The sequence below is a fragment of the Sapajus apella genome, unplaced genomic scaffold, assembly GCF_009761245.1.
Source record: "Sapajus apella isolate SASKATOON/1434 unplaced genomic scaffold, GSC_monkey_1.0 scaffold49, whole genome shotgun sequence".
NCBI lineage: Eukaryota > Metazoa > Chordata > Mammalia > Primates > Cebidae > Sapajus > Sapajus apella.
In genome coordinates, this window is record NW_022436989.1 from 2,042,733 (window position 1) to 2,066,969 (window position 24,237).

At 41.2% G+C, this 24,237-nt stretch overlaps 2 protein-coding genes across 3 annotated transcripts in view; one reads left to right on the top strand and one right to left on the bottom strand.

Moving 5' to 3' along the window:
* Positions 1–9,132, top strand: part of LOC116525901 (kinesin-like protein KIF28P) — a 77,968-nt gene extending 68,836 nt beyond the window's left edge. The window contains 8 exon segments of the mRNA XM_032242031.1: positions 69–343; positions 1,802–1,936; positions 3,180–3,205; positions 3,208–3,345; positions 3,590–3,696; positions 3,939–4,080; positions 4,372–4,562; positions 8,808–9,132. Coding sequence (XP_032097922.1) covers positions 69–343; positions 1,802–1,936; positions 3,180–3,205; positions 3,208–3,345; positions 3,590–3,696; positions 3,939–4,080; positions 4,372–4,562; positions 8,808–8,894 — 1,101 coding nt within the window. The 3' untranslated portion in view covers positions 8,895–9,132.
* A 3,482-nt stretch (positions 9,133–12,614) lies between these two features.
* Positions 12,615–24,237, bottom strand: part of SCCPDH (saccharopine dehydrogenase (putative)) — a 33,389-nt gene continuing 21,766 nt past the window's right edge. For both annotated transcript variants that reach the window (XM_032242187.1, XM_032242186.1), the window contains 7 exons: positions 18,867–18,997; positions 18,152–18,269; positions 16,901–17,020; positions 16,749–16,805; positions 16,336–16,447; positions 14,583–14,664; positions 12,615–13,535 (listed from right to left, as the gene is read on the bottom strand). In XM_032242187.1, the coding sequence (XP_032098078.1) occupies positions 13,430–13,535; positions 14,583–14,664; positions 16,336–16,447; positions 16,749–16,805; positions 16,901–17,020; positions 18,152–18,269; positions 18,867–18,997 (726 nt within the window). In that variant the 3' untranslated portion in view covers positions 12,615–13,429. The remainder of the gene's footprint in view (positions 13,536–14,582; positions 14,665–16,335; positions 16,448–16,748; positions 16,806–16,900; positions 17,021–18,151; positions 18,270–18,866; positions 18,998–24,237) is intronic.

Consider the following 24,237-nt stretch of genomic DNA (forward strand, 5'->3'; position numbering starts at 1 on the left):
ATCAGAGCGACGAATTGTCAGAGCAGCAGATGAACTCAAACACTGCTGACTTACCTCTGTGTTTCTAGGTGTGGATATGGTCAAAAGCCAAGTTCATCAATAGGAAATTCCTAATGGAGGAACTTTACCAGCACTTTCTAGATGGAGATGACAGCCCTGTGGCTCAAGATGACGACCTTTTCTGGGATCCTGTCGAGGTCATCCACTTGGGCTCAGCTCACATCTGGCTCCAGTCGCTGGTCTACTGCGTGAAGCCGGAGGAGCAGGCGGAGTTTCTGAACTGTGACGGGCTGGAGGAGGCCGTGCTGCATATCTGCATGGCACCCTGCTCCCCCACAGGACAGTGAGTGTCTCCTTCTCCCCCTTGCCTAGTTCTGGGTCAGTCACACATAGAAACTCCAGAGCAAGCCTGAGTTCTCCTGACAGGGCGGTCAACATGGGACCCTGAACAGGTCATTCCTAAGACAAATGAATGAGCTCATTCATTTACCATTTGGCCGCAACAAATTTGATTTTTACTACAGCGGCCAAATCAGCTGGCCTGGAATGCCCAACCACATCCAAGACAGCCCAGCACTGCCCGGGGGGACTGAAGGAATGAGGGAGACATCTAGCAAAGAGGCAGGTGTAGCGGAAGGAGCCTTGGACAAAACCAAAAGAGCTGGGTGGGTTCCAAACAACAGACCCTCAGGAGAGAAGCCAAGCGGGCTGCAGGGCCTCCCCAGCCACACTCCCTCCTGGCCTGTGAGCCTGGCATCTGCCACGTAGGATGTTTCCCATGCTGAAGGCCCCACCTGCTTCAAGAGCCAGAAGTAGCAGCCGATTTTCCAGCTCCCCGCTTTTCTCCAGGTAGGGATTGCGATGCCTGACCTCATTCTGTGCTGTCGCCTGACCTTTCTGTGGGCACAGGCTTCGTTTTGAGCTATCAGCTCTGTCCTAAACGTCGCCTCATTACCCTTTACTGTCCTCTCTGAATACTCATCTGTTTTTCTTCTTTAGACCACAGTTTTTACAAAAGGCCAAGTCTTTTAGCAATCCTAAGTCAAGGGGCTGGCAGGGGGCCTGGTCTGAGTGCCAAGGCCCTCACAGGCACCATGAGCACTCAGTGCAACCTTTTTATTTCCTGAAGAAGAAATCAGCTCAAGAAGAGAACCTCAAGGTTCCATGACCAAGAAGCCAAGCTGACCAGCAATTCACTGTCTTTACTCCAAGCATCTCTCTGGTCATTTGGCTACCTGGAGCTTCCAGGCTGCCCAGCAAGTTGTATTTCCTGTTGAAATTAATAAAGTAGCAGTCCGGTTTATAGGTTTCAGACTTGGAGAGCCTGGTTGATATGACAGTGGTCCCTTGTTGGAAAGCTGCCCGTCAGTTTCTGAGCTGATAGGCCTGGGGTTGTCTCTGGACTACAAAGAAACCAAGGAAAAAGCAAGATGACAGCTTGACAGTCTGCATCTGGGCAGTTGGCTGCCTTTCCCACTCTGTCCCCTGGGACCTCCCTAAATCTTCAGTGCGAGTTTGGCATCCACGTCTGTGTGCATCTATCACAGGAGGCTGTTTATTTTCCTCTTTCCTCCAGGCAGGGAGATCCTTGAGAAGGTCCTGATCTTAAACCTTGACGTGCCAGGGTAATGGGCTCTTGTCCAGTGTCTTTGAACTCCACTGTTGGCGATACTACCTATCCTGTCTTCAGTGAAATTAGCTCTCTTCAGGATTCTATTTAATTCCCTTAACATCACTATCTTAACCTGCCAATCTTAACCCAGCCTAACCCGAGGCCAACATTCCTCTCTCCTGTTTGTAGAACACATGGCGAGGAGGATATGGTTATTGACCCTTTGGAGCTGCTGGGCAAGAGGATGGATTTCCAGATTCACATTGTCCGGTGCCTTGGTATCAAGTGGATGAAGGAAGATGCATAGTAGGGCATTCAGATAGGGTACCCACCTGCACCGAACCCAGCCACACACACCAACCTGCCCTGCAGCTCCTGGGGGAGGCAGTGCAGTCTTTCTTCAAGTTTTAAAAATGAGCTTATCACACAACATTTTCTGAAGTTTCTCTGAAACTTTTCCTCATCTATTTAATAGAGGAGCCACATGTCCCTCCAGGTCTCTGGCCCGGGGTCAGTGTGTGCTGAACTCTTACAGAACTGAAGTAGAAATTCTAAGTATCAGAAAGACTCTCATAAAACTGTATTATCTAAGCAACAGTTTGAGTTGTAGTTGGAAACAAAAGGACTGTATGATATGGCAGAAGCACCGGATGTCTTTAAACTAATTAGGCTAAAAGGATATTAACAGACAAGGCAGAGCGGATGCAGGGGCTGATGCCTGTAATTCCAGCATTTTGGGAGGCCAAGGCTGGCAGATCACTTGAGATCAGGAGTTTGAGACCAGCCTGGCCAACATGGTGAAAACCCATCTCTACTAAAAATACAAATATTAGCCGGATGCAATGACATGGGCCTGTAATCCCAGCTACTAGGGAGGCTAAGGCAGGAGAATCGCTTGAACCTGTGAGGCGGAGGTTGCAGTGAGCTGAGATCACGAAAATGCACTCCAACCTGGGCAACAGAGTGAGACTCCATCTCAAAAAAGAAAAAAAAAAAGGCAATAAAGGGAGACTTTGTAGAACAAAAAACAAACTACCACCTCACATGGAAAATTAACAATTTTTGATTATCAAAGTAGAAGGGATGTATTGAGATCCGTTTTTGTTTTTTGAGACAGTCTCGCTCTGTCGCCCCGGCTGGAGTGCAGTGGAGCGATCTCAGCTTACTGCAGCCTCCGCCTCCTGGGCTCCGCCTCCTGAGCAGCTGGGACTATCGGCATGCACCACCACACCCACCTAATTTTTGTATTTTTTAGAGATGGTGTTTTGCCATGTTGCCCAGGCTGGTCTTGAACTCCTGGGCTCAAGCAATCTGCCTGTCTCAGCCTTCCAAAATGCTGAGATTACAGACATGAGCCATTGTGCCCGGCCTGGCCTTTTTAAAAAAAAGAATACTGTCTATAATAGTGATGATATCCATATTGAATAAATAAGACGTTGGATGTGTAAACATGAGAATTATAGGTCATCTTTTATCTGACACATGGGCTGTAAATCTCTGGCTCATCTGTCCTCCTTCTTTACAAATGTGTCCCTTCTGGTTTTAAATTGTTTTATATTTTTCTCAGGTACAGAATTTATGACCTTTCAAATACCACTATACCAAACCTGTATGGAAAAGCGTGAATCCACAAATTGAAGAGACCGTCCAATTTACAGCCTTAAATGCATCTCAGGAGTTTCTGAATTATTTGCAGACAAATGCCCTTATTGTTGACCTATGCGGCCTTCAAGGTACCTTGCTTACTTATTCTCTCACGTGGTGCGTTCTTCCATGGGACATAATGCCATACATTTAGGGCTGCAGACGAGGTAAAGGACAGGGTGGTCAGGGTCCTAACAGCACAGGGCCAGAGCCATCTTTTCCCCTGGGTTCTGGTCCTGCAGGGTGATCACACGCTTTAACAGCTTCGCACATGACACTGGAGCTGGGCAACTGAGACATTTCTTTCTTTGATTGTGTCTCTCCCCACTACAGAAGGCTGCACCGAGCTGAGCTGCAATCAGCTGGGCCTCATGGTCACAGGTAAAGGCCACATCCTGGTAGACACCAAGAAAATTTCCACTGTGAAGGAAACAGGCCAGGTGTGTACATATGACGTTAAAATAGGCATCACAGGTGGCTAGAAAATCTCTAATGACAGCTGCTTGACGTTCCTTAACAGTCGTTTTCTTTACTGACTCCCATGTAACCTGAGGGGCATTAACTCTGCTCACCATACACGCGCCCCCATCCCATTTGATTTTCCCATGGTAGTGAACACCGCCAGTCTCAAAGGAAATGCAGATGATACAACAAAAGACTAAACTGACAAGCTTTTTCGTAGGCTGCATCAAACCACATACCAGAACTTTATCTGAAGCTGTTCAAGTTAGAGCAGGAGACAGAACTGCTCAGAAACATTAACAGAGCCCTCTGAGAGAACGTGCTTCTCAAAGAATCACTTGCGAAAACTGCTTCTGGTCAAGGTAAGGGACTGCTCAAGTCTTGGCTGTTTAGCTTATCCCTGGACTCCTACATTGGGGATGTGTATTTGTCTTTTAAGAAACAAACTTTTAAATGAGTTAATTCATATCTTGTTTCATGAACAAAAAATGCAGGACATTTTTTTTCTTCTGCCCTGTGAGATCTCCTTTGGGTAGATCCAAACTGGTGCCTGATAACTGCTGACGTCATAGAATGCCACCAAAATAAATAAATATAGAGATGCCTCAAGAAGTAGATGCATAAATAAATGTTACCTTTTCTTTCCACCTCAGCCCATAAGCCTTCCAACACTCTGAAGATAAGCGGGATGACAGCGCAACTGCCATCAGCCAGAGAGATGAGCCACATGTGTACACAGCAAGCCAGCTATGGCCGAGAATTTGCCAAGGCTCTCAAGGTGTTCTACCAAAGCATGAACACGGCAAGAGGGCAGCTGTTCAGACTGAGGCAGTACAAACCTCCTGTAAGTAACCGGAATCCTGGGAGCAAACAGAATTTCTTCCCATCAAACTGAGACATTTGATGTATTTCCTGAGCTTGGAGACGTGTATCTTGAAGCAGAAGAGCAAGTGGAGGTGGCTGTGCTTGACTTGCTCTGTAGGCGTGGATCTACGGCAACTATATGGAATTGCACAAGCAATTCTCAGGCCGCCATCCGGCTTTGCTCTGACCTTTTTATTTAGGGCACAACTGGCTGGCTCCATGCAACCACGGAACCAGGTCACTGCAGGATTGTTATCCATTCACTTTACAATATAATATACAGACTACCCCATTTATCATTATAAAACCAAATGCAATTTATCATATTAAGAGATTATAAGAGAAAATAATTTGATTACTTTGACAGATGCAGAAAAAGCATGTGACAAAATTAAACGTCCTGTAACAAGAAAAGTCCTTGGCAAACTAGGAATAAAGTGCACATTCCTTAATCTGATAAAGGCAATCTTAGACACACACACTGGATAAAATGCTTAGTGATGAACGACTGAAAGCTTTTCCTTTCAGATCAGGGGGCCAGGGAAACCAGCTTTCTTTACCTCCGTCCTTTAGCTTCTAGCCAGTGCAGCAAGGCAAGAAATATAAAGTATAAGGATTGGAAAGGGAAAGAAAAGTAATTACAATAATAGCGTACACTTATGTAACACTAAGTGCTTTTACTGACTCAATTCTCACAACAACCCTATGAGGCAGGTACTGTTATTAGCCTTATTTTACAGTTCATGAATCCAAGGTACAAGAGAGGTTACATAATGTATCTAAGGACACACAACTCATGAGTGGCAGGGTGGAGGTCTAGACCCTGCCGGTGCTGTTTCCCAGTCTATACTCTTCCCTCCACACCGTGCTGCCTCTAGTATTATCCCCAGATGACGTGCTTGTATAGACAGGAAATCCCCAAGAATTTATAGATAAATTGCAAAATTGCTGGATACAAAATCAAGACTTAAAAATTAACTGTATTTGAATGTAACAGCAGCAAGCAGAAAATTATTTTTAAAATAAAAGATACCATTTATAATTGCATCAAATATATGAAAATACTTAGGCCTATAGCTGACATAAAATATGTAAGGGTTATATGGAGAAAATTTTAAAACTTGCTTGAGAGATGTTTAAAAGAATATAAATAGAGAGAAGCTGCTATGTCTCCATGGTTGGGAAGATTTGTTATTGTAAATCTGTCAGTTCTCCCCCAAAAGTCAGCATAATTCTAACCAAATCTAACAGAACCTAACAAGATAATTTTACAATTTGTATGGAAATGCGAAAGCAAAAACTAGCCAAGATGAGGCCAAGATCCAAGAACAAGGCAGAAAGACTTGCCCTACCTGATATCAGCATTTCATTCGAATGACTGTAACAGAGAGTTGGCCCAAAGGTAGATAAGATAACCCAAGAAGGCTCAGAAACAGATTTATTCAGGACTACAGACTTGATATACAACCAAGTGGAACTGCAAATCAATGTGGCAAGGATGGACTTTTCAATACACAGTGCTAGGAGAATTAGAAATATGTAAGGGGAAAAATAAAACTGGATTCCCATCTAAAGCTATCCCAGAAATCAATTTCAGGTAAGAATTAAGGAGCTAAATGTAGAAGGCACAACCCTAATGCTTTTATTTATTTAAATATTTTAAAAATAAAGATGGTATCTTATGTTGCCCAGGTTGGTCTTGAACTCCTAGCTTCAAGTGATCCTCTGGCCTCAGCCTCCCAAAGTGCTGGGATTACAAGCATAAACCACCATGCCCTGCCTCTAATGCCATCAGAAGAGACTTTAGGAGACTGTCTTTACAACCTCACAGTAGAAAAGGATTTCTTATGCATTACACACACACACACACACACACACACACACACACACACACACACCCCTAGCTTTAAAGAGGGAGCACATATACACACACACACCCCCCTAGCTTTAAAGAGGGAGGCTGATCAATTCATCTAAATTAAAATGGTGAACTTTGGTCCAAAATGAAATAGCCAAAAAAAATGGGAAAAGTTCTTTGCAACACATTTAACATATAATGAACTATTTACAAAATAAAGAACTACTACTAACCAAAACAAAAAACAGACAACCAGATAGGAAAAAAAAATGGTCAAAATACTTGAACAGGAACTTTACAAAAGAGAAAATTAAAAATACCAACAAATATATGGAAAAGTGCTTAATTGCATAAATACTAATTGGTACCACAATGAGATACCATTATTAACCTTCCATACTGGCAAAAAAATTAAAAAGCCTGACAATATCAAGTTTTGGTGAAGATATGAAATAACAAACTCTCATGTATGGCTGAAAGGAGTATAAACTGGTACAACCAACTTAAAATCACTTGGCATTTACCTATTAAAAGTTGAAGATACTATAACCTAGAAGCATGCAATTCAACTCTTCCTTCCTTCACGAGGTGAACTGGTTCTGCCGAGATTTAAGCCCTAATGCCCTCCCTCAGGCAGAGAGGTTCTCAAAGTAGCTTCAGCAGCATCTAGGAGCCGATTAGAAATGCAAATTCCAGGGCCCTCCCCAGACCTACTGAATCAGAATCTCTGGATGTGAGGCCTAGTAACATGCATTTCAACAAACCCTCTCCATGATTCTGCCTGAAAGTTTGAGAACCTACTGCACTAAGGCATCTGACATGAAATAAGCTATATCTGTCATACATATCTAGGATGATACTAGTAACACACCATTCCTCAAAGAATTGAGAGTTACTCAAATCACTTCTGTGGTTCAGATGACGGGTCAGCTGAAAAAGACTACAGAAATCTAGTTTATGTGCACTGCTGTTCATAAGACCCTCCCATAACAGCCCCAAACTGGAATCATCCCTAATGTATGTTCCCAGAAGGTGGGTCAGTTTTGGCCCCCTCTACACTGCATAACACTACATCGCCATGAAAATGAACAACAGCCACAGGCAACAAGAATAGTGTTCCCACAGTGATGGAAACCGAGTTACAAAAGATGACATCCAATATGAGTCTATAAACATTCAAAGATGGGTAAAATACACTGGGATATAGTCCAGGTGGCAAAACTATTCAGAAAGGCAAGAAAATGATTACCACACAAGTCAGGCTAGCAGTTCCTTCTGGGATAGGGGGAGAAGGTGTGACAGGAGGAGCTTGAGGCAGTGGGCTCTCCAGAGCAGGTGTGTTCACTTTAACTAGGCCTCGGTATCTCCCAATAAAAAAGAATAACCGGTTAAAGACACCATAAACAAAGTCTCAAATAAACCACAGCCTGGAAAATATAATAGTATTGTTTAGCAACCATTAGTGTTCAAATTAAATAATTATCATTTTTTTCTTTGAGACAGAGTCTCACTCTGTTGCCCAGGCTGGAGTGTAGTGGCACGATCTCGGCTCACTGCAACCCCCGCCTCCCAGGTTCAAGCAATTCATCTGCCTCAGTTTCCCGAGTAGCTGGGACTACAGGCATGCACCATCACGCCTGGCTAATTTTTGCATTTTTAGTAGAGACCAGGTTTCACCATATTGGACAGGCTGGTCTCAAACTCCTGACCTTGTGATCCACCTGTCCCGGCCTCCCAAAGTGCTGGGATCACAGGTGCGAGCCACTGCATCTGGCCAACAATTACTTTTACGATAGAAAAAAAAGAGAGAGAGAAAGAATATGTTGGAAAACACATTAGAAAAAATCGCCAAAGGATCTGAACAGGATTTCACTAATACTCAGGGAAATACAAACTAAAACACACTGCCATGTCACACTGCCTACTCTCTGCCATTCTCATTTTCAGTGAGTGCGTCACCACCTCCTCCACCATTTGTCTCCAGCACTCTGCCCCAGAGCACCCCAGTTCTCGGGGGGACTTGCCTCCACAGGTTAGGGGAAGCATCGGCAAAACCCTGCCCATGGGAGAAGCTGACACCCAGTGGCTCCTTAATCCTCCTTCTACAGTATTAAAAGACATATGTAACATTCCCGTTGAAAAGATCTGAATGATCTCACCAGTTTTCCCTACTGGCAGTAGCTAAGGGTCATTCGGGAAGCCTTTCTGAAACAAAGCTGCTCCTAGGTGACTCAGTGCCTCTGCTGGCAACTTTCCAAGGCAGGTTTCTGTCCCAGAGGGAAAGCTTGCTGGGTACCCCTCACACACAAGACTTCTACTCTCATGACACAAAGTCTATCACTATCATTTTTTCACTTTTTCTTTTAGGAAGACGATCAACTACTTCGACCATTTGTATGCCAACAATCACAGATGTTTAAGGATTTGGGGGATCTACTTGAATCCAGCTTGTGAAAACTGAAAAATGATGTTGCTCTTATAGTGAAAAAGAAGAGAGAATATTTACTGCATATGAAATAGTGAAGACACACCAACTGAAAACTGAAAATATTCGAGCTTTGAGTTGTGAAGATTATTTGTGTAGCTAATGAGCCTACCTCATTTCCCACTTACTTTAACCTATTTCTTCTACCACTTTTAAGCAAAACTGTCCTTCAGTGTGATTGCCCATCATCTCTATAACCTAATGGCTGCTTGAGTGGCCTCTGTTCCTGGCGCATAGAGAGGACAACACACACTGGAGTCTTTTTGCGGCTGGAAGGTGGCAGGAGGGACAGAGTGAATGAAGAGCCTGGAGCTCTGGGATCAGACTGCCTCGGGTTAGATCCTGCTGAAGTCCATCACTTATCAACTGACTTCCCCTCTCTAAGCCTCTCTTTCTTTATTTGTTTTATGGGAAGGATAACACTATTTACTGAAAATGGTTAATGAACATAAAGCACCAGAACAGTGCCTGACACACAGATGTGAGTGATAAGCATTTGCCATTAGTATTCTTATGGTAAACAGTTCAAAACTGCAAATGAAACTCTTCTATTTTCTTGCTGTCGGACCTACAGACAATGGTTATTTCAAGTCCCTCATTTTGTATCTTGCTCTGAACAAGTCTGAATTCTACCTCCACTTATTTTTCTCTTCTCATATGTTTACTTGAAATACTGTTATGTTCAATTTTTTAAGCAGCAGGAGTGCCCGTATGATGGGACCTTTTCAGTGCAGGGCCCGTGGTTCGGGGATTACAATTGTTAGTAAGAAAATCTACTAGGAGTTAGTCTATCTTGAAGCCAATCTTGATTCCACAAATTGATTGATGGGTCTTAGTCAAGAATTGACAGATACTGAGCACTCTTGGAGAGGCTGTAAAGAAATCTTTTGTGAGTAGGCAAGGGACATGACAGGCACTTTTCAAAAGACAACATACATGCGACCAACAATCATATGATGAAAAAAAGCTCAACATCACTGACCATTAGAGAAATGCAAACCCAAGTATCTGACTGGTACGAGATACTATCTCATACCAGTCAGAATGGCTATTAAAAAGTCAAAAAATAACAGATGCTAGCCCGGGCACAGTGGCTCACGCCTGTAATCCCAGCACTTTGGGAGGCCGAGGCAGGCAGATCATCTGAGGTCCGGAGTTCAAGACCAGCCTTACCAACATGGAGCACCTCATCTTTACTAAAAATACAAAATCAGCCACGCATGGTGGCTCATGCCTGTAATCCCAGCTACTCGGAGGCTGAGGCAGGAGAATCGCTTGAACCCAGGAGGCGGACGTTGCAGTGAGTCAAGATCGTGCCATTGCATTCCAGCCTGGGCGACAAGAGCGAAACTCCGTCTCAAAACAAAACAAAAAAAAAAACCATGCTGGCAAGGTTGCAGAGAAAAAGGAATGCTTATACACTGTTGGTGAAAGTGTAAATTAGTTCAACCATTGTGGAAAACTGTGTGGTTATTCCTCAAAGACCTAAAAACAAATACTTTCTGACCCAGCAATCCCAATTCTGGGTATATACCCAAAGGCATATAAATCGTTCTATTATAAAGATGTGCACATGTGTATGTTCACTGCAGCACTATTCACAATAGCAAAAACATGGAATCAACCTAAAAGTCCATCAATAGTAGATGGGATAATGAAAATGTGGTACATATACACCATGGAATACTATGCAGCCATAAAAAATGAGATCATGTCCTTTGCAGGAACATAGATGGAGCTGGAGCCCATTATCCTCAGCAAACAAACACAGGGACAGAAAACCAAATACCACATGTCCTCACTTATAAGTGGAAGCTAAGTGATGGGAACACATGGATACACAGAAGGGAACACCACACACTGGGTCCTCTCAGAGGGTGGAGAGTGGGAGGAGGGAGAGGGTCAGGAAAACTAATGAGTACCAGGCTTAATACCTGGGAGACAAAATAATCTATACAATAAGCCCCCATGGCACTTTACCTATAAAACAAACCTGCACATGTACCCCTGAACTTAAAAAGTTAAAAAGAGAAAAAAGAAACCTTTTGTGACCAAAGACAGACTTTTTTTTTGAGATGGAGTCTTGCTCTGCCACCCAGGCTGGAGTGCAATGGCACAATCTCAGCTCACTGTAACCTCCGCCCCCCAGATTGAAGCAATTCTTCTGCCTCAGCCTCATAGACACTACACCCAGCTAATTTTTGTATTTTTAGTAGAGATGGCGTTTCACCATGTTGGCCAGGCTGGTCTCAAACTCCTAACCTCAGATGATCCAGCCGCCTCAGCCTTTCAAAGTGCTGGGATTACAAGCATGAGCCACCATGCCAGCCCCAAAGACAGATTTCTACTAACAAATAGTAGTGATGATGCTGAAACTTAGTAAGTGCATACACCATGTGCCAGGCACTAATCTAAGTGCCAAATATGTTAGCTCATTTCATTCTCACGATAATTCTATAAGGTTGAGTAACTTGCCTAGGCCACGTAAGCACAGGGGCCAATGTTAGAGCCTGCATTCCTAACCGTGATGGCCGGCTGCCTGACAGTGCAAGACTGTCCCTGGGAGTCCTGGCTGATTTGTGTAAAAAATTAGGAAGGAGGAAATAAGATGTGACAACCTCAATCCTTACTCCCTAAAATATGAAGTTAAGGAAGGTCAAATGTGATAAGGAAGCTGTACTGACAAGAGAGGCTGTCACCGGCTCCGAAAAGGAACCTCCCTAGAAAGACAAGGAAATCTGGGCTAGTGACTTCGACTTCATAAGGATTCATAAGGGAGGTACGGGTTTTGCTTGCAGCTCAGGTCCTGACAACACACACGAGTGAACCAAGAAAACTGCTACAACTCTGGAGCCCAAGTGTGGAGCACCTCGTGGTGACGGCCAGGACAGTGTCAGCAAAGGCATCACCGAATCCTGGGAAGACTGTCAGTGAGACAACAGTAACTGCAGAGGCTGGGTGGACTCCAGTTCTCTCAGCCTGGCCACTGGGAGCAGGAATGGCTTCCACCTGTTAAACTGAGCCTCAGAGTTTTGGACAATTTGCAGTCTGCTGGCCTGAGGTGAGTCTTATACTTTCAGCAAATGAGAGCAGGCAGAACCTTGGGGGATTAAAAGGAATATCAGGATGAGACACACTTGTACCTCAAGCCAGAGGATGGGGCACACTGCTACCTTCAGAATCAGAGTCAATGCTCAAGCATACGTTGCAAAGCTAGAAACAGGGACAGAATACGTAGCTTCACCTAGTGGTTCCCAAATGCATATCAAAAACACAGGGGCTCTGACCTCCAGACCTCCTGAATGCAAACTCCTGGAGGCACTGAGGAGCCTATTATTGTTTTGTGATTCAGATGTGCAGCTAGTCATGGGTTCTATTACTCCTTGACTGCTTTCTAATTTTAAAGCTGATAAAACCTTTTCTAAGGTCCCACAAGTTAGGGAAGAGCTGAGACCAAAATCTGTATCTTGTGATGACCAGGCCAGGACAGAGGAAGCAGGGTTAGGGTGGGCAGTACTGCCACCAAGAATCCCCTCTTCAAGTCAGATACCCCCCCTTCTTCTGCACAGGCAGAACTGAAGGGTCTCCCAACACGAATCATATTCCTACATAGTTTATGTTCCTCACTTTTTAGTAGAAATTCCATAAACGAGTGGCTGTCTTGTTTAGGCAATGAACAACACGATCACTATGTATATATGTTTATTATATGCTTATCACAGAAGAAAAAGTCCTTTGCCTTATTTTATGGCTTCCACGTAAAACTAGTTAAAATATAAAAGTCAATTAGAGAAAAATTCTGCTTAACCAGTGAAAATAGATAGCAACTTATAAGCTGTATCCTTAAACCTAATCACAGATATAGAATTAGGTAAAGATAAAATGATAAGTCCACTTATTGGCAAGAAACAGGTTAGACCCCTTAAGCAGCATGTTTCTACCACTTACAAATACATAGGCAGGTCCAAAAACACCATTCAACTGACAACCCTGAATTTTCCAACTTAGGTAACCATCCATAATCACTGTAGATAGGTGAAAAACTAGGCAAAAATAGGAAAAAGTGTAGTTTCATTTAGCAAAGGCTCAAGACAGCACGTAGAGAAACACGGAAGGTGAGATTCCTTCACCCTGCAGCGATGCGAGCAGCAGTTACTGCCCTGCACTAACGCTGGTCTGCGCACCCACAATGAGCAATGCTGCTGACAACACAGCCTGGGACACCTCCTCCCTCATTAGACCTGCCAGCTCATTCACAGACATCTACCAGGAACACAATGAAAAAAATATGTCAAATGTGAGTTCTCCCTCATAAGCAATAAAATCACAGAATCAGCTGAGATTTCAAATTTAGCATAAGCTAGGACAATTTCCTGCTTTTAATATTTTAGATTTGACAAACGTTTCCACATATAGTTAGAGAGGCTTACAGAATAATTTCAAATATCAAATAGAGAAGCTGTTAATTCGTGGACTTTATGACTTCAGTTAATTCTTCAAATGTTTAGACTTCAGAGCTGCTAATGACACTAAACTCAATACCATGTTTGTTGAGTCTGTCAATCAACTTTGTTTTGGAGAAAGCTCCTCCAGGTGTGAAGACCCCGCCCCTGTAAAACAATAACAAGAGAAAACAGTGCACACAGCTCCTCTCCAGTCTTCTCCTATTTGATCGGCCTCGCTAACAAATTGCTACAGAATTCATGAAAACCCGAGTCTTCATGCTAATCATGGCTACCTTTGATTCCATTCCTAAAATCAGCCCAATCAATATTAGGAGAAACTAGCACCACAGCCAACGCTGTCTAGATGGGTTCCGTTCCTGGCAATGCTGTCTCCATTCTATGTGTGTGTTCAAGGGGCACACTAGGTGTCATCACCCTGAAGAACTGCTGCTGTTTCTAAAGACAGTCCTCAGACTCAGGGGGATTAAAGAAAGACATGAATGGAATAAACTTAGGTAATCAATTATTATTAAATTCTAAACAGAACTTAAATTGGATGAAAAATAAGTTCTTAAAAATATAATAGCTAACATTCGTAAATGCTAAATATTTTCAAAGGGAACATAAGTATTTTAAAAATTTAATTAGGTTTCGATATATACAACTTCTTTTATTATTAATCCCATTTTAGGTCACGCCTGATGTACTTCTCAGCAGCAGGCCTATGCTCATTTGAAAAGCTGGCCTAGTTTTAGCGTGACAGCTAAATGCTCCAGTAAGACAGTAGGTCTGATAATCATCTAGCCAGGATCCCATGAGTCCATTGACGCCGGTGTCAGTCAGGGATGCCACTGCCAGCGGGGTACAGTTCAGCACTGATTGGAGGCTCCTAGTAATACGATCTAACAACAGCGGCCATTTTCGACTGGCTGACTCTGGACTTGAGCTGTTTTTACAAGGAGCTAAAGTTAACTTACAGTTCTCAAACTTTTCTGTCTCCTCTCATTTACCTCCTCGTTTGTTCCTCTGACCAGCTGTGGGCTAGTAAGAAGCTCTCCTTCTCACAGTTCTAATTTAACTATATTTTGGATCAAAAGAACTGAACTATAAATGCTTATGTGCAGACCCAAAACCTGAAAATCGAATCAAAATAAGCTAAAATATAACACAGATAAAAAAGGTATCTTCTAATTAAAAGAAAACCAAACTCACGCCTTAGGCAGATCAGAAGCATCGTTTAGAAGAGTCACGGCTGCCTGAACCATGGCTATGGGGGTAGCCACATAGCCAGCCTCTGCCGAAACAGTTGATCAAGGAAAAAGAAAGCATTCATGAAGTATCCGTTCAACAACATCAAACATCAAATGGTAGATTTTATATCTAACTCTAGGTGTACAGATTTTTTTCGATAGACACTCTGGTCACTTAATAAAAATAACATTTCTATAGTACTTATTAAGCGTTAGGAGCTGTACTAAGTGCTTTAAATCTATCAAACTCACTTAATTTTCATAACAACTATATAAGGTCAATACTCTTTTCATCCCACAGAGACAGGTTAAGTGACTTGTCCAAACTAACACGTAGTGATTAAGTCAGAATCACACCCAGGCGTCTGGTTCCAGAGTTCACACTCTCACCACTGCACTGCACTGCTTCTTGATAATAACTGATAAAAAGCCAATGAAGCTCGGCTTTTTGTTTCTCTACTACTACACTGAGCGGATCCCTATCTGTATTCATACACTTCACTTAAAAACAACTAACAAAAAAAACCCTCTCAATTTTTTCTTAAAGAAAACAACTGACTAAAGTTTAAAAAAAGTTTATAAACAAATGGAACATTAGCATTTATAATCCTGTCAAATAATGAAAATACAGTCAACTTACCTTCAAAAGCCAGGTGGGAATTTGAAAAAAGGGCAAGATGGAAACACACTGTCATCTGGCTTGATTAAAATCCCCCGTGGGCCAGGCATGGCAGTTCATGCCTGTAATCCCAACACTTCAGAAGGCTGAGTCAGGAGGACTGCTTGAGCGCAGCCTAAGCAACATAGTGAGACCCCCGTCTCAATAAAAAATAAGAACCTTCGACTTATCAGGGATGACAGTAATTATACTATAATTCACAAGTGGACCTGTCTGTCTCTGCATAGTTCTCTAAAACTTACAGCACAAGCTCTTGAACGTTTTTGGGAACATTCTTTTAACCACCTATCAGAAGCCATTCCCATCCCTTGAAAAGTGCAAGTTTGCATACATTTTCCAAACAATGTCAGGGTATTCAGAGACACTAAAGAAATCCTAGGCTTGGCACAGTGGCTCACACCTGTAATCCCAGCACTTTGGGAGGCTGAGGCAGGCGGATCACGAGGTCAAGAGTTCAAGACAAGACTGGCCAACGTGGCGAAACCCCATCACTACTAAAAAATTCAAAAATTAGCAGAGCATGGTGGCTGGTGCCTGAAATCCCAGCTACTTGGGAGGCTGAGGTAGGAGAATTGCTTGAACCGGGACCAGGGAGGTGGAGGTTGCAGTGAGCGAGATCACGCCACTGCACTCCAGCCTGGGCTACAGAGCGAGACTCCATCTAAAAAAAGATGAAATCCTAGACCACAGATTTGACTGATGTTATAATTATACTACTTGCATATGAGACTCAAACAGGTTAATATCAACCAATCCCTTTTCTTATTAATACTAATTAAAATTTGCCATTCTGAATTATTGAATCATATTCAAAAAAAAGCCAGAGGGAAGGATGCACTAATAAAATTGGATTATATCAAAGTTTGTCTTCGACAGAATAATTTTAAATTTGTACAAATGTATTTCTAAAACAATTAAGCTTTAAAAAGAATATATTGTAATGGCATTCTACTTTATAGCTTGAGAGTATAAAACTCCCAAAGCATTCTTTTTTTTTTTCTTTTTTCTCAGCATTCTTAAGTGATATGTGAAATACCTGGTCCTTTCACCTGAGTACAAATTTTGATATTTGGTTTGTTCTTATCAGTACCAACGCCTTGACCGTATCCTTGACCAAAGAATGTCAACGTAAATGATGCGGCGTCCATCTGTGAAAGAAAGCAAAGGGTGCATTGAATAAATACATCATTTCCTCCTGGAACATAGTGAAACCGACTATTCTATTCCAAATGAGACATTTTCAATAGACGAAAACATTATTTTATCTGCCAGAATATCCTGTCATAATTTAAGCACGGAGCAATAATCTAATTTACATAAAGAATTTAAAAGACTGTCTGAAACACAGTGCCCTATCGAGTCTTCGATGGTACTGTCACTGCACTCAGGAAAAGTAAAAACAAAAGAAAAATATTATTTTAGTGATCTGAACACAAAAGAAAGGATTACCTGTTTTTGTGTTGGGCCTTGTTTTGAAAAATAGCCAAAGGAGAAGAACCATGGGAACTAAAGGAAAAACAAAAACAAAAACACCTTCAGTGATTTTTTAAAAACACATGGAAAATACTTCTAAAGATCTAATTTCATAAAATCTTACTTACTTTTATGAGAAGTTGCCTTCCAATTCCAAACCTCACAAAGAATAAAAAGAAAAGTCCTGCAAACATCAGCTTAATAACAGAGGTGATGCCTCCCACAGTTACATAAGCAGCATATTGAACCTAGATTCAGAATACAAAGTTAGAACATGACTCCCTACATTTCAGGCCAAGTCATACAAGAATGTTAGCTATCTGTACCTTTCTCTTCCCCTTTACAGATGCATCATGTTCTGAAACCTGGTTCGGAAACCAGGTGTTGGGAGCCGAGTTTCATTTGTTTTGTTTGTTAGACCTGGTGCACAGGAAGTACGGTAGCCTACTTTTTCTTATTTGGTACCCTACTTTTTAAAGAAATTGTTTACAAATGGTAATTACCTTCCCCTACTTGGACACAAAAATCTATGTCACCCATAATATATCTGAGTTTAGCAATCATATGCTACAGAATGCAGACTCTACTTACAACCCCTTCTATGAGAAAATGCCCTCCACCTTTTAACTTGAAATACAGTTTCCTCTTGAAGTCTCGGCAATGAAAGCAATTACTTTCCTCACCAAAAGGAGCAGGACGGCACTCCAGACATGGCAAGGAGAGAAGGGAGAGAGAAAGTTCCAGACATCTCCACGAGCAAGAGTTTCTAGCAACTGAAACGCTAAACAGGGATTTTGGGGTGCTTAATGACACCAGGGTTTCCTGTATTGAATTTGCTGTTATTGTGTTACATTAAAAAGTTATTCAGGCCGGGCGTGGTGGCTCAAGCCTGTAATCCCAGCACTGTGGGAGGCCGAGGCGGGTGGATCACGAGGTCAAGAGATCGAGACCATCCTGGTCAACATGGTGAAACCCCGTCTCTACTAAAAATACAAAAAATCAGCTGGGCATGGTGGTGCGTGCCTGTAATCCCGGCTACTCAGGAGGCTGACGCAGGGGAATTGCCTGAACCCAGGAGGCGGAGGTTGCGGTGAGCCGAGATCGCGCCATTGCACTCCAGCCTGGGTAACAACAGCGAAACTCCGTCTCAAAAAAAAAAAAAAAAGTTATTCAGCAGCCAGGTCTGAATCACAGGGCAAGGCTATAAAATACAAAATGTTCTACCCTAATGATTCTGTATATTTCCAGAGCATGAAACATGTATTATTTAGCTCTTCCTTTTTCTGCCTTATAAACAAAAATATCCTACATTGAACAGATAGGGGAACTGTAACAAACACAGAATATTCTTTATTGATAAATAAACCATATATACTTACTGGTGATTCCTCTAAATTTTCATACAAGTAACGTTGAGTCCTCCTTACAACAGACACATCAGATCCCATAAAAGGAATGGAATAACTTTTGAGTTCCCGACAGTAAGAAATTGGCCACCTGTAAGGCAGATCTATGAATATTTTGCATTTCCTTCAATTATGGTGTCCACAACTTTAGTAAATGTCTGAATAAGCAAATCAGTGGCAGATTATAGTGGCTCATGCCTGTAATCCCAGCACTTTGGGAGGCCAAGGCAGGAGGATCACTTAAGGCCAGAAGTTTGAGACCAGCCTGGGCAACAAAGAGAGACTCTGTCTCAAATGGAAAAAAAAAAAAAAAAAAAGAATGCTAACTTTAACAGCCCACCTCTAAATTCAAATATCTAAAGTTCTCATATATGTCCTGCAGTGTAAAACTAAACTAAAATAAATTTTTAAAAGAGAAAAAAAAGTTATGACATAAAATTTAGTTGACAGTTAATTTCTATATAGATAGTGAAAAGTCATCATAAAATTCACTTATTTCCTAGGATTCAAATTATATATGAAGTACTTAAGCTTATGGTAATATATTAATTATATCTTATTTATCTTTGAAAACAATTCTGAACTTACTACAAAATAGTCTCCACCCTTTTCTTAGTAACGTACTTTATTAATAGCCAACCGAATAACAGATTAGATATATTAAAAAATGGATTTTAAGTTAATATACCTTCTCTTCAATTTTGGACCAACGAATGGGACAGGTTTCAGATTTGATGCATGTCGCAGTTTTTTCAAACTATTCTGATCTCCAAAACCATAAATTGCTGACTTCCAGGTACCATCATGAAAGCTCAATCCCTGATAAAATATTTCAAGAGTTAAAAGAAACATGTCTTAAGGGGTAGTTACTAAAATGTGAAGCCAAGTATCTTATAATTGTTACAAACAACATTTCACTTATATTTGGACAAGATAGAATCCCTTATTTAATCACCTTGAGGTGGATTTTCATGACCAGCTAGGCAGTAGTAACATTCATTAGCTTGATCATATTCAGTATTTATACCAAGAGAAGTCTTTTCTTCTCCCCTCCTAAAATTCTTTATACTCTGTAATAAGTTACTTAGTTTTACTTCATCAATTTTACTCACCTAATTGACCATATTCCTTCAAGATCAGCCACTCTAATCCTTTTTTTTTTCTGCCCCATATGATCTGCTGGAATAGCCACCCTAATCCTCTGTCCTACACAAATTCCTCATCATTTCAGGATATGTCCATGTGCACATTTATGCATACATACACTGTGCAGTGCACATCTCTCCATCCTGTTACACCTGGTTCCCCATCTACCTCCAAAACCTCTTCTTCTAGCCCAAAGTTATAGATCTGTCTTCCTACAGAAGTCTTGGTAAAGTAATTTTTTTTAAAATTTAAAGTTCACTAATATGATTTATATTTTCTTTCCTCAATCCCTTGATTTCTTTTTGGTATCACAGCCAGTACACAGTCCTTAGTATTTGCTTGTTCATACCCAGACTCTCATTTACTCACTTATTTTTTATCCTTTCATGAGACTTTGAGCTCTCAGGCTTTCTATTCTCCCACTATTCTTTACAGCTTCCCCTGAGAAATGAGTGGCTGAGAGGAGAGCCCAGGAGAGGACATGACCTCTGAACCTACTGCCACAGTGCTGATCTTTTTTTTTTTTTGAGACAAAGTCTCGCTCTTGTCGCCCAGGCTGGAGTGCAGTGGCACCATCTTGGCTCACTGCAACCTCTGCCTCTCAGGTTCAAGTGATTCTCCTGCCTCAGCCTCCCAAGTAGCTGGGATTACAGGCAATTGTCACCAAGCTCAGCTAATTTTTGTATTTTTAGAAATGGGGTTTCACCATGTTGGCCAGGCTGGCCTTGAACTCCTGACCTCGGGTGATCCGCCCATCTCAGCCTCTCAAAGTACTGGGATTACAGGTGTGAGCCACCATGCCTGGCCTATCACTGACGTTTCTTTAACTAACTTCTAGGTGGGCCTTTTATTTTCTTTCATGAATATTTAAACGTCATTTATTATTTTGACTGTACATAATTGTATTATATGCTTCCCTCTATGTTGTTTATTTAGGTGAACAGAGTAATTTAGAAAGATTCAAAACTAATTCTGTCACAAGATTTTCAAGGAGGGATATCCGTGAGGCAGATATGAAGGAACCTTTCATTGTTAATAAACAAAATAAGAGAAAAAATTAAACTATCCAAAGATTCAGGTTTTCCTATCTTAGCTTTGATGATACTGAAAAGCAGAGATACCAAATCTAACTTTCATTTTGGTACAGATTTATTTCTTCAATTTTATTAAAAGTATAACATAAGAACTAAAAGTCGTAAAGGTTCAATTTGTTAATCTACTCAATTTGAGTAGCATTTAGCCACCTAAGCATTCATCCCTAAACAATACAATTAGTTTTGCCTGTTTCTAAACTTTAAAGAAATGCAATCAAGCATGATTTATTATTTAGCATTTGGCTTCTTATGCTCAAAATTATGACATTAGGGTTTATCATGTGTTATAAATAACTCCTACACTGCAGCTAGCCTTTTGACTTTCTTAACCATGTCTTTTGAGAAACATTCTCAATTTTAAATGTACACAAATGTAACACTTTTTCATTATATTTAAAGACTCATTGTCTTTTTGTAGAAGTCATTACCAATGGTGAGGGCATCCAGAATCCATCTAAACTTGATTTTTGTACAGGGTGCGAAAGTATGAATCCAATTTCATTTTTTCTCCATGTAGATACTCAATTCTCCCAGCATCATCTACTGAAAACCCCCTTGCTATTTCTGCCATCTCGAAGCCTTTGGAGGCCTGCTGGGAGGAAGAGTTCTAAAAGACAAACATGTCTGGAAAGCTGTGGTCCAAGGCTATTTTTGCTATCAGTGGGGTCTCCAGAACCAAAGGGAGGACACAGCTCTTCTTAAAACTGAAGGTATGTATGGCTGAGATAAAATGAGATTTGATTTGGGCAGGAGATGTGCTTATGTGTACCAAGAATAATACTGACTCTTAGCAGCAAACCAAACAAAACCAGAGTAATGTGGGGAAAGGTAACGTGTGCCCACAGAAACAGTGGCACAATTTGTGCCTAATTCCAAAGCAACCTTCCCACTGAGGCCACTAGACATAGAAGCCCTGAGATGCTGTACTCCACAAGGATGAAAAGTAAATAGATACAAATAAAAGTGGATTTGTAAAAAGAAAATTAAAATGGTAGGAAAAGCCCTTAAGCATAAATCAAGGGTTTACATTGACTTAATAACAGGTCTCGGTACCCAAGTGTGTCTTTCTGCCTTATTCTCTTTCAGGAATATCTTACCTACTCTCAGCCTTTTGAGTTTCGATATACATTTTAGAAACAGCTTGTCAAGATGCACAGCAAAACAAAACAAATCAAACAAAACTTGTCTGTGATATTTTGATGGGAACTGTATGAAATTATCAACAACTTTGAAGAAAATTTACAACTACAAAATGGATTCATATTTTAATCCATGAATATGGTGGATCCTTCAATTTCTGTCTTTTTCTGGTCCCTCAATAAAGGTTTATCGTTTTCTTCACAGAAATCTTGTACACTTTCTATTACTCATTCTTAGGTACTTGACTTACTTAATGCTAACATAAATGGTCTTTTTTACAAAAATAATCACCTTCTAACTGTAGTGGGCATACAGAAATACAGCTGATTTTTATATTAATTTTATATCCAGGAAAAATAAACACTATTGTGGAAATAAATGAAACAGGATAGAAAAATCAACAAAACCAAAAGTTGGTTCTTTGAAGAGGTCAACAAAACTGACAAATTTTAGCTAGACAGACCGAAAAAAAAGAGAAAGAAAATCGAAACTACTAAAATCAGGAATAAAAGAGGGAACATTATTACCAACCTTATAGAAATAAAAAGGAGTATAAAGGAATACCATGAACAAGTATATGCCAACAAATTAGATAACCTAGGTGAAATGGACACATTCCCAGAAAGACACTGTTACGAGCTGAACTGCAGCCCCACCCAAAATCAGAACTTGATATGTTGAAGTCCTGACCCCCAGCAGCTCAGAAAGTGACCTTGTTTGGAAATGAGTTTTTCCAGCAATTCACAAAACTCTTCTATTAATTCTAATGTTATCTGTAGATCCTTTTTATTTTCTACATTCACGGTTATATCTATAGAAAAGTTTTGTTTCTTCCTTACTCATCTATTTGCAGTTAATTTCTGTTTTCCTGCCTTACTCCTGGCTAGGATCTGGCTGAAGTAATGAGAGTCGGCATCTGTGTCCTATTCCTGATGCCAGAGCAAAACATTTTAATGTTAAACATTGGGTGTCACATTTCTTACAGTTTTTGTTTTAAAGAGATGGGTCTCTTGTTCTGATACCCAGGCTAGAATATAGTGATGTTGTTATATTGTGCTGTAGCTGGCCTAGAGCCAGAACCTGAGCAACGCCTTTTTATAAGATAAAGCTGTGTTTGGCTTCTGTAAATAAAGCTGCTAGCTTGCTCTGAAAAATGCCCACTATGTAAAGCTGCTTACCTTTTCTTATCAGTACCAGAATAAGCAGTCCAAGCTAACGCCATCTTGGCCCCTGTGACTTGTAATAAGTAACTAAGGTCTGTAATTTTCACCCTACCCAGATAATGTGTAAACTAACATTTATCTTGACTTCTGTAAACCACTTAAGTAACAATCAGAGTGACAAAAGTCCCCTGGCCCTTGGAATGTCCGGAGCCCCCCTCACCCTCGTCTCCTGATTTACAGAATCCACTAGCCCTCGGAATGTCTGAAGCCCTTCATCCCCATCCCTGCTCCACACCCTTTGGGTCCTAAAACCAGGATGTGGTTTTTCAGCTTAAAAACTCTGCTCTCCCTGAGTTTGACGCCACAGGTTGGAGAGACGTGAGCCCTCTGTGGTCGCCGGCAATAAAAGGCCCTGCAATTTGGCATACTTTTGTCTTGGTGTTAATTCATACTCGAATTCCAATACTTCAATGTGATCATAGCTTACTGCAGCCTTGAACTCCTGGGCTCAAGCTATCCCTGCCTCACCCTCCAAGTAGCTGAGACCAGTGGTGCACACCACCACACCCAGGTTGCTACAGCTTTTTTTAAAAAAAGAAATCTTCCCTTCTATTGTTAGGTTGCTGTAAAATTTAATCATGAATAGATACATTTTATCAAAAGCCTTTGCTCTATCTACTGACATGATCATATAATTTTCTAACTTTAGCCTGATCATCAGGTGAATTACAGAGATTATAGTGTTAAACCTTGTATTCCTGCTCTAAAACCAATTTGGTCAAAAAATATTATTCTGTGTATATATCACTAGTTTATTTTTTTTTTCTTTATTTTTTTTAGAGATGGGGTGTCACCACGTTGGCCAGGCTGGTCTCAAACTCCTGACCTCAGGTGATCCACCCATCTTGGCCTCTCAAAGTGCTGGGATTACAGGCGTGAGCACCACGCCCAGCCCATCACTAGTTTTAATTTACTAAATTTTGTTTAGGATTTTTACATCTATGTTCCTATGAGACTAGACCAAACTTTTCCATTACGGAATTGTTCTTGTAAGGTTTGGAAATCAAAGCTATGCTAGCCTTGTCCATTGAATTCATTCAACAATTATGGAGATGCTATTATGCGACCAGCACTGTTCTAGGTGTTCAGTGAATTAAACAGAGAAAGATCCCTCCTTTTGTGGTGCTCACATTTAGAGAGAGTGATAAAGCCAACAGAAAATATATAGAATTTAGAAGGTGGGAAATACTACAGCAAAAAAGAAAAAGGCAGCAGATAAAATGAACTGGTAGTGCTAGGCAAGGGAGTTGGTTTGCAATTTTAAACAGGATGGTCAGGGTAAGCTTCAATTAGGAAAGTGATATTTCAGAAAAGACCTGAAGGTGGTGAGGGAGTGAGTCATGCAAATATCTGGGAGAACTGTTTGCAGGCAAAGGAAACAGCCAGCAAAAAAGCCCTAAGGCAGAAGTGTGCAGGTGTGTTCAAAGAACGCAGCAGAAGTCAGTGTCAATGGGGA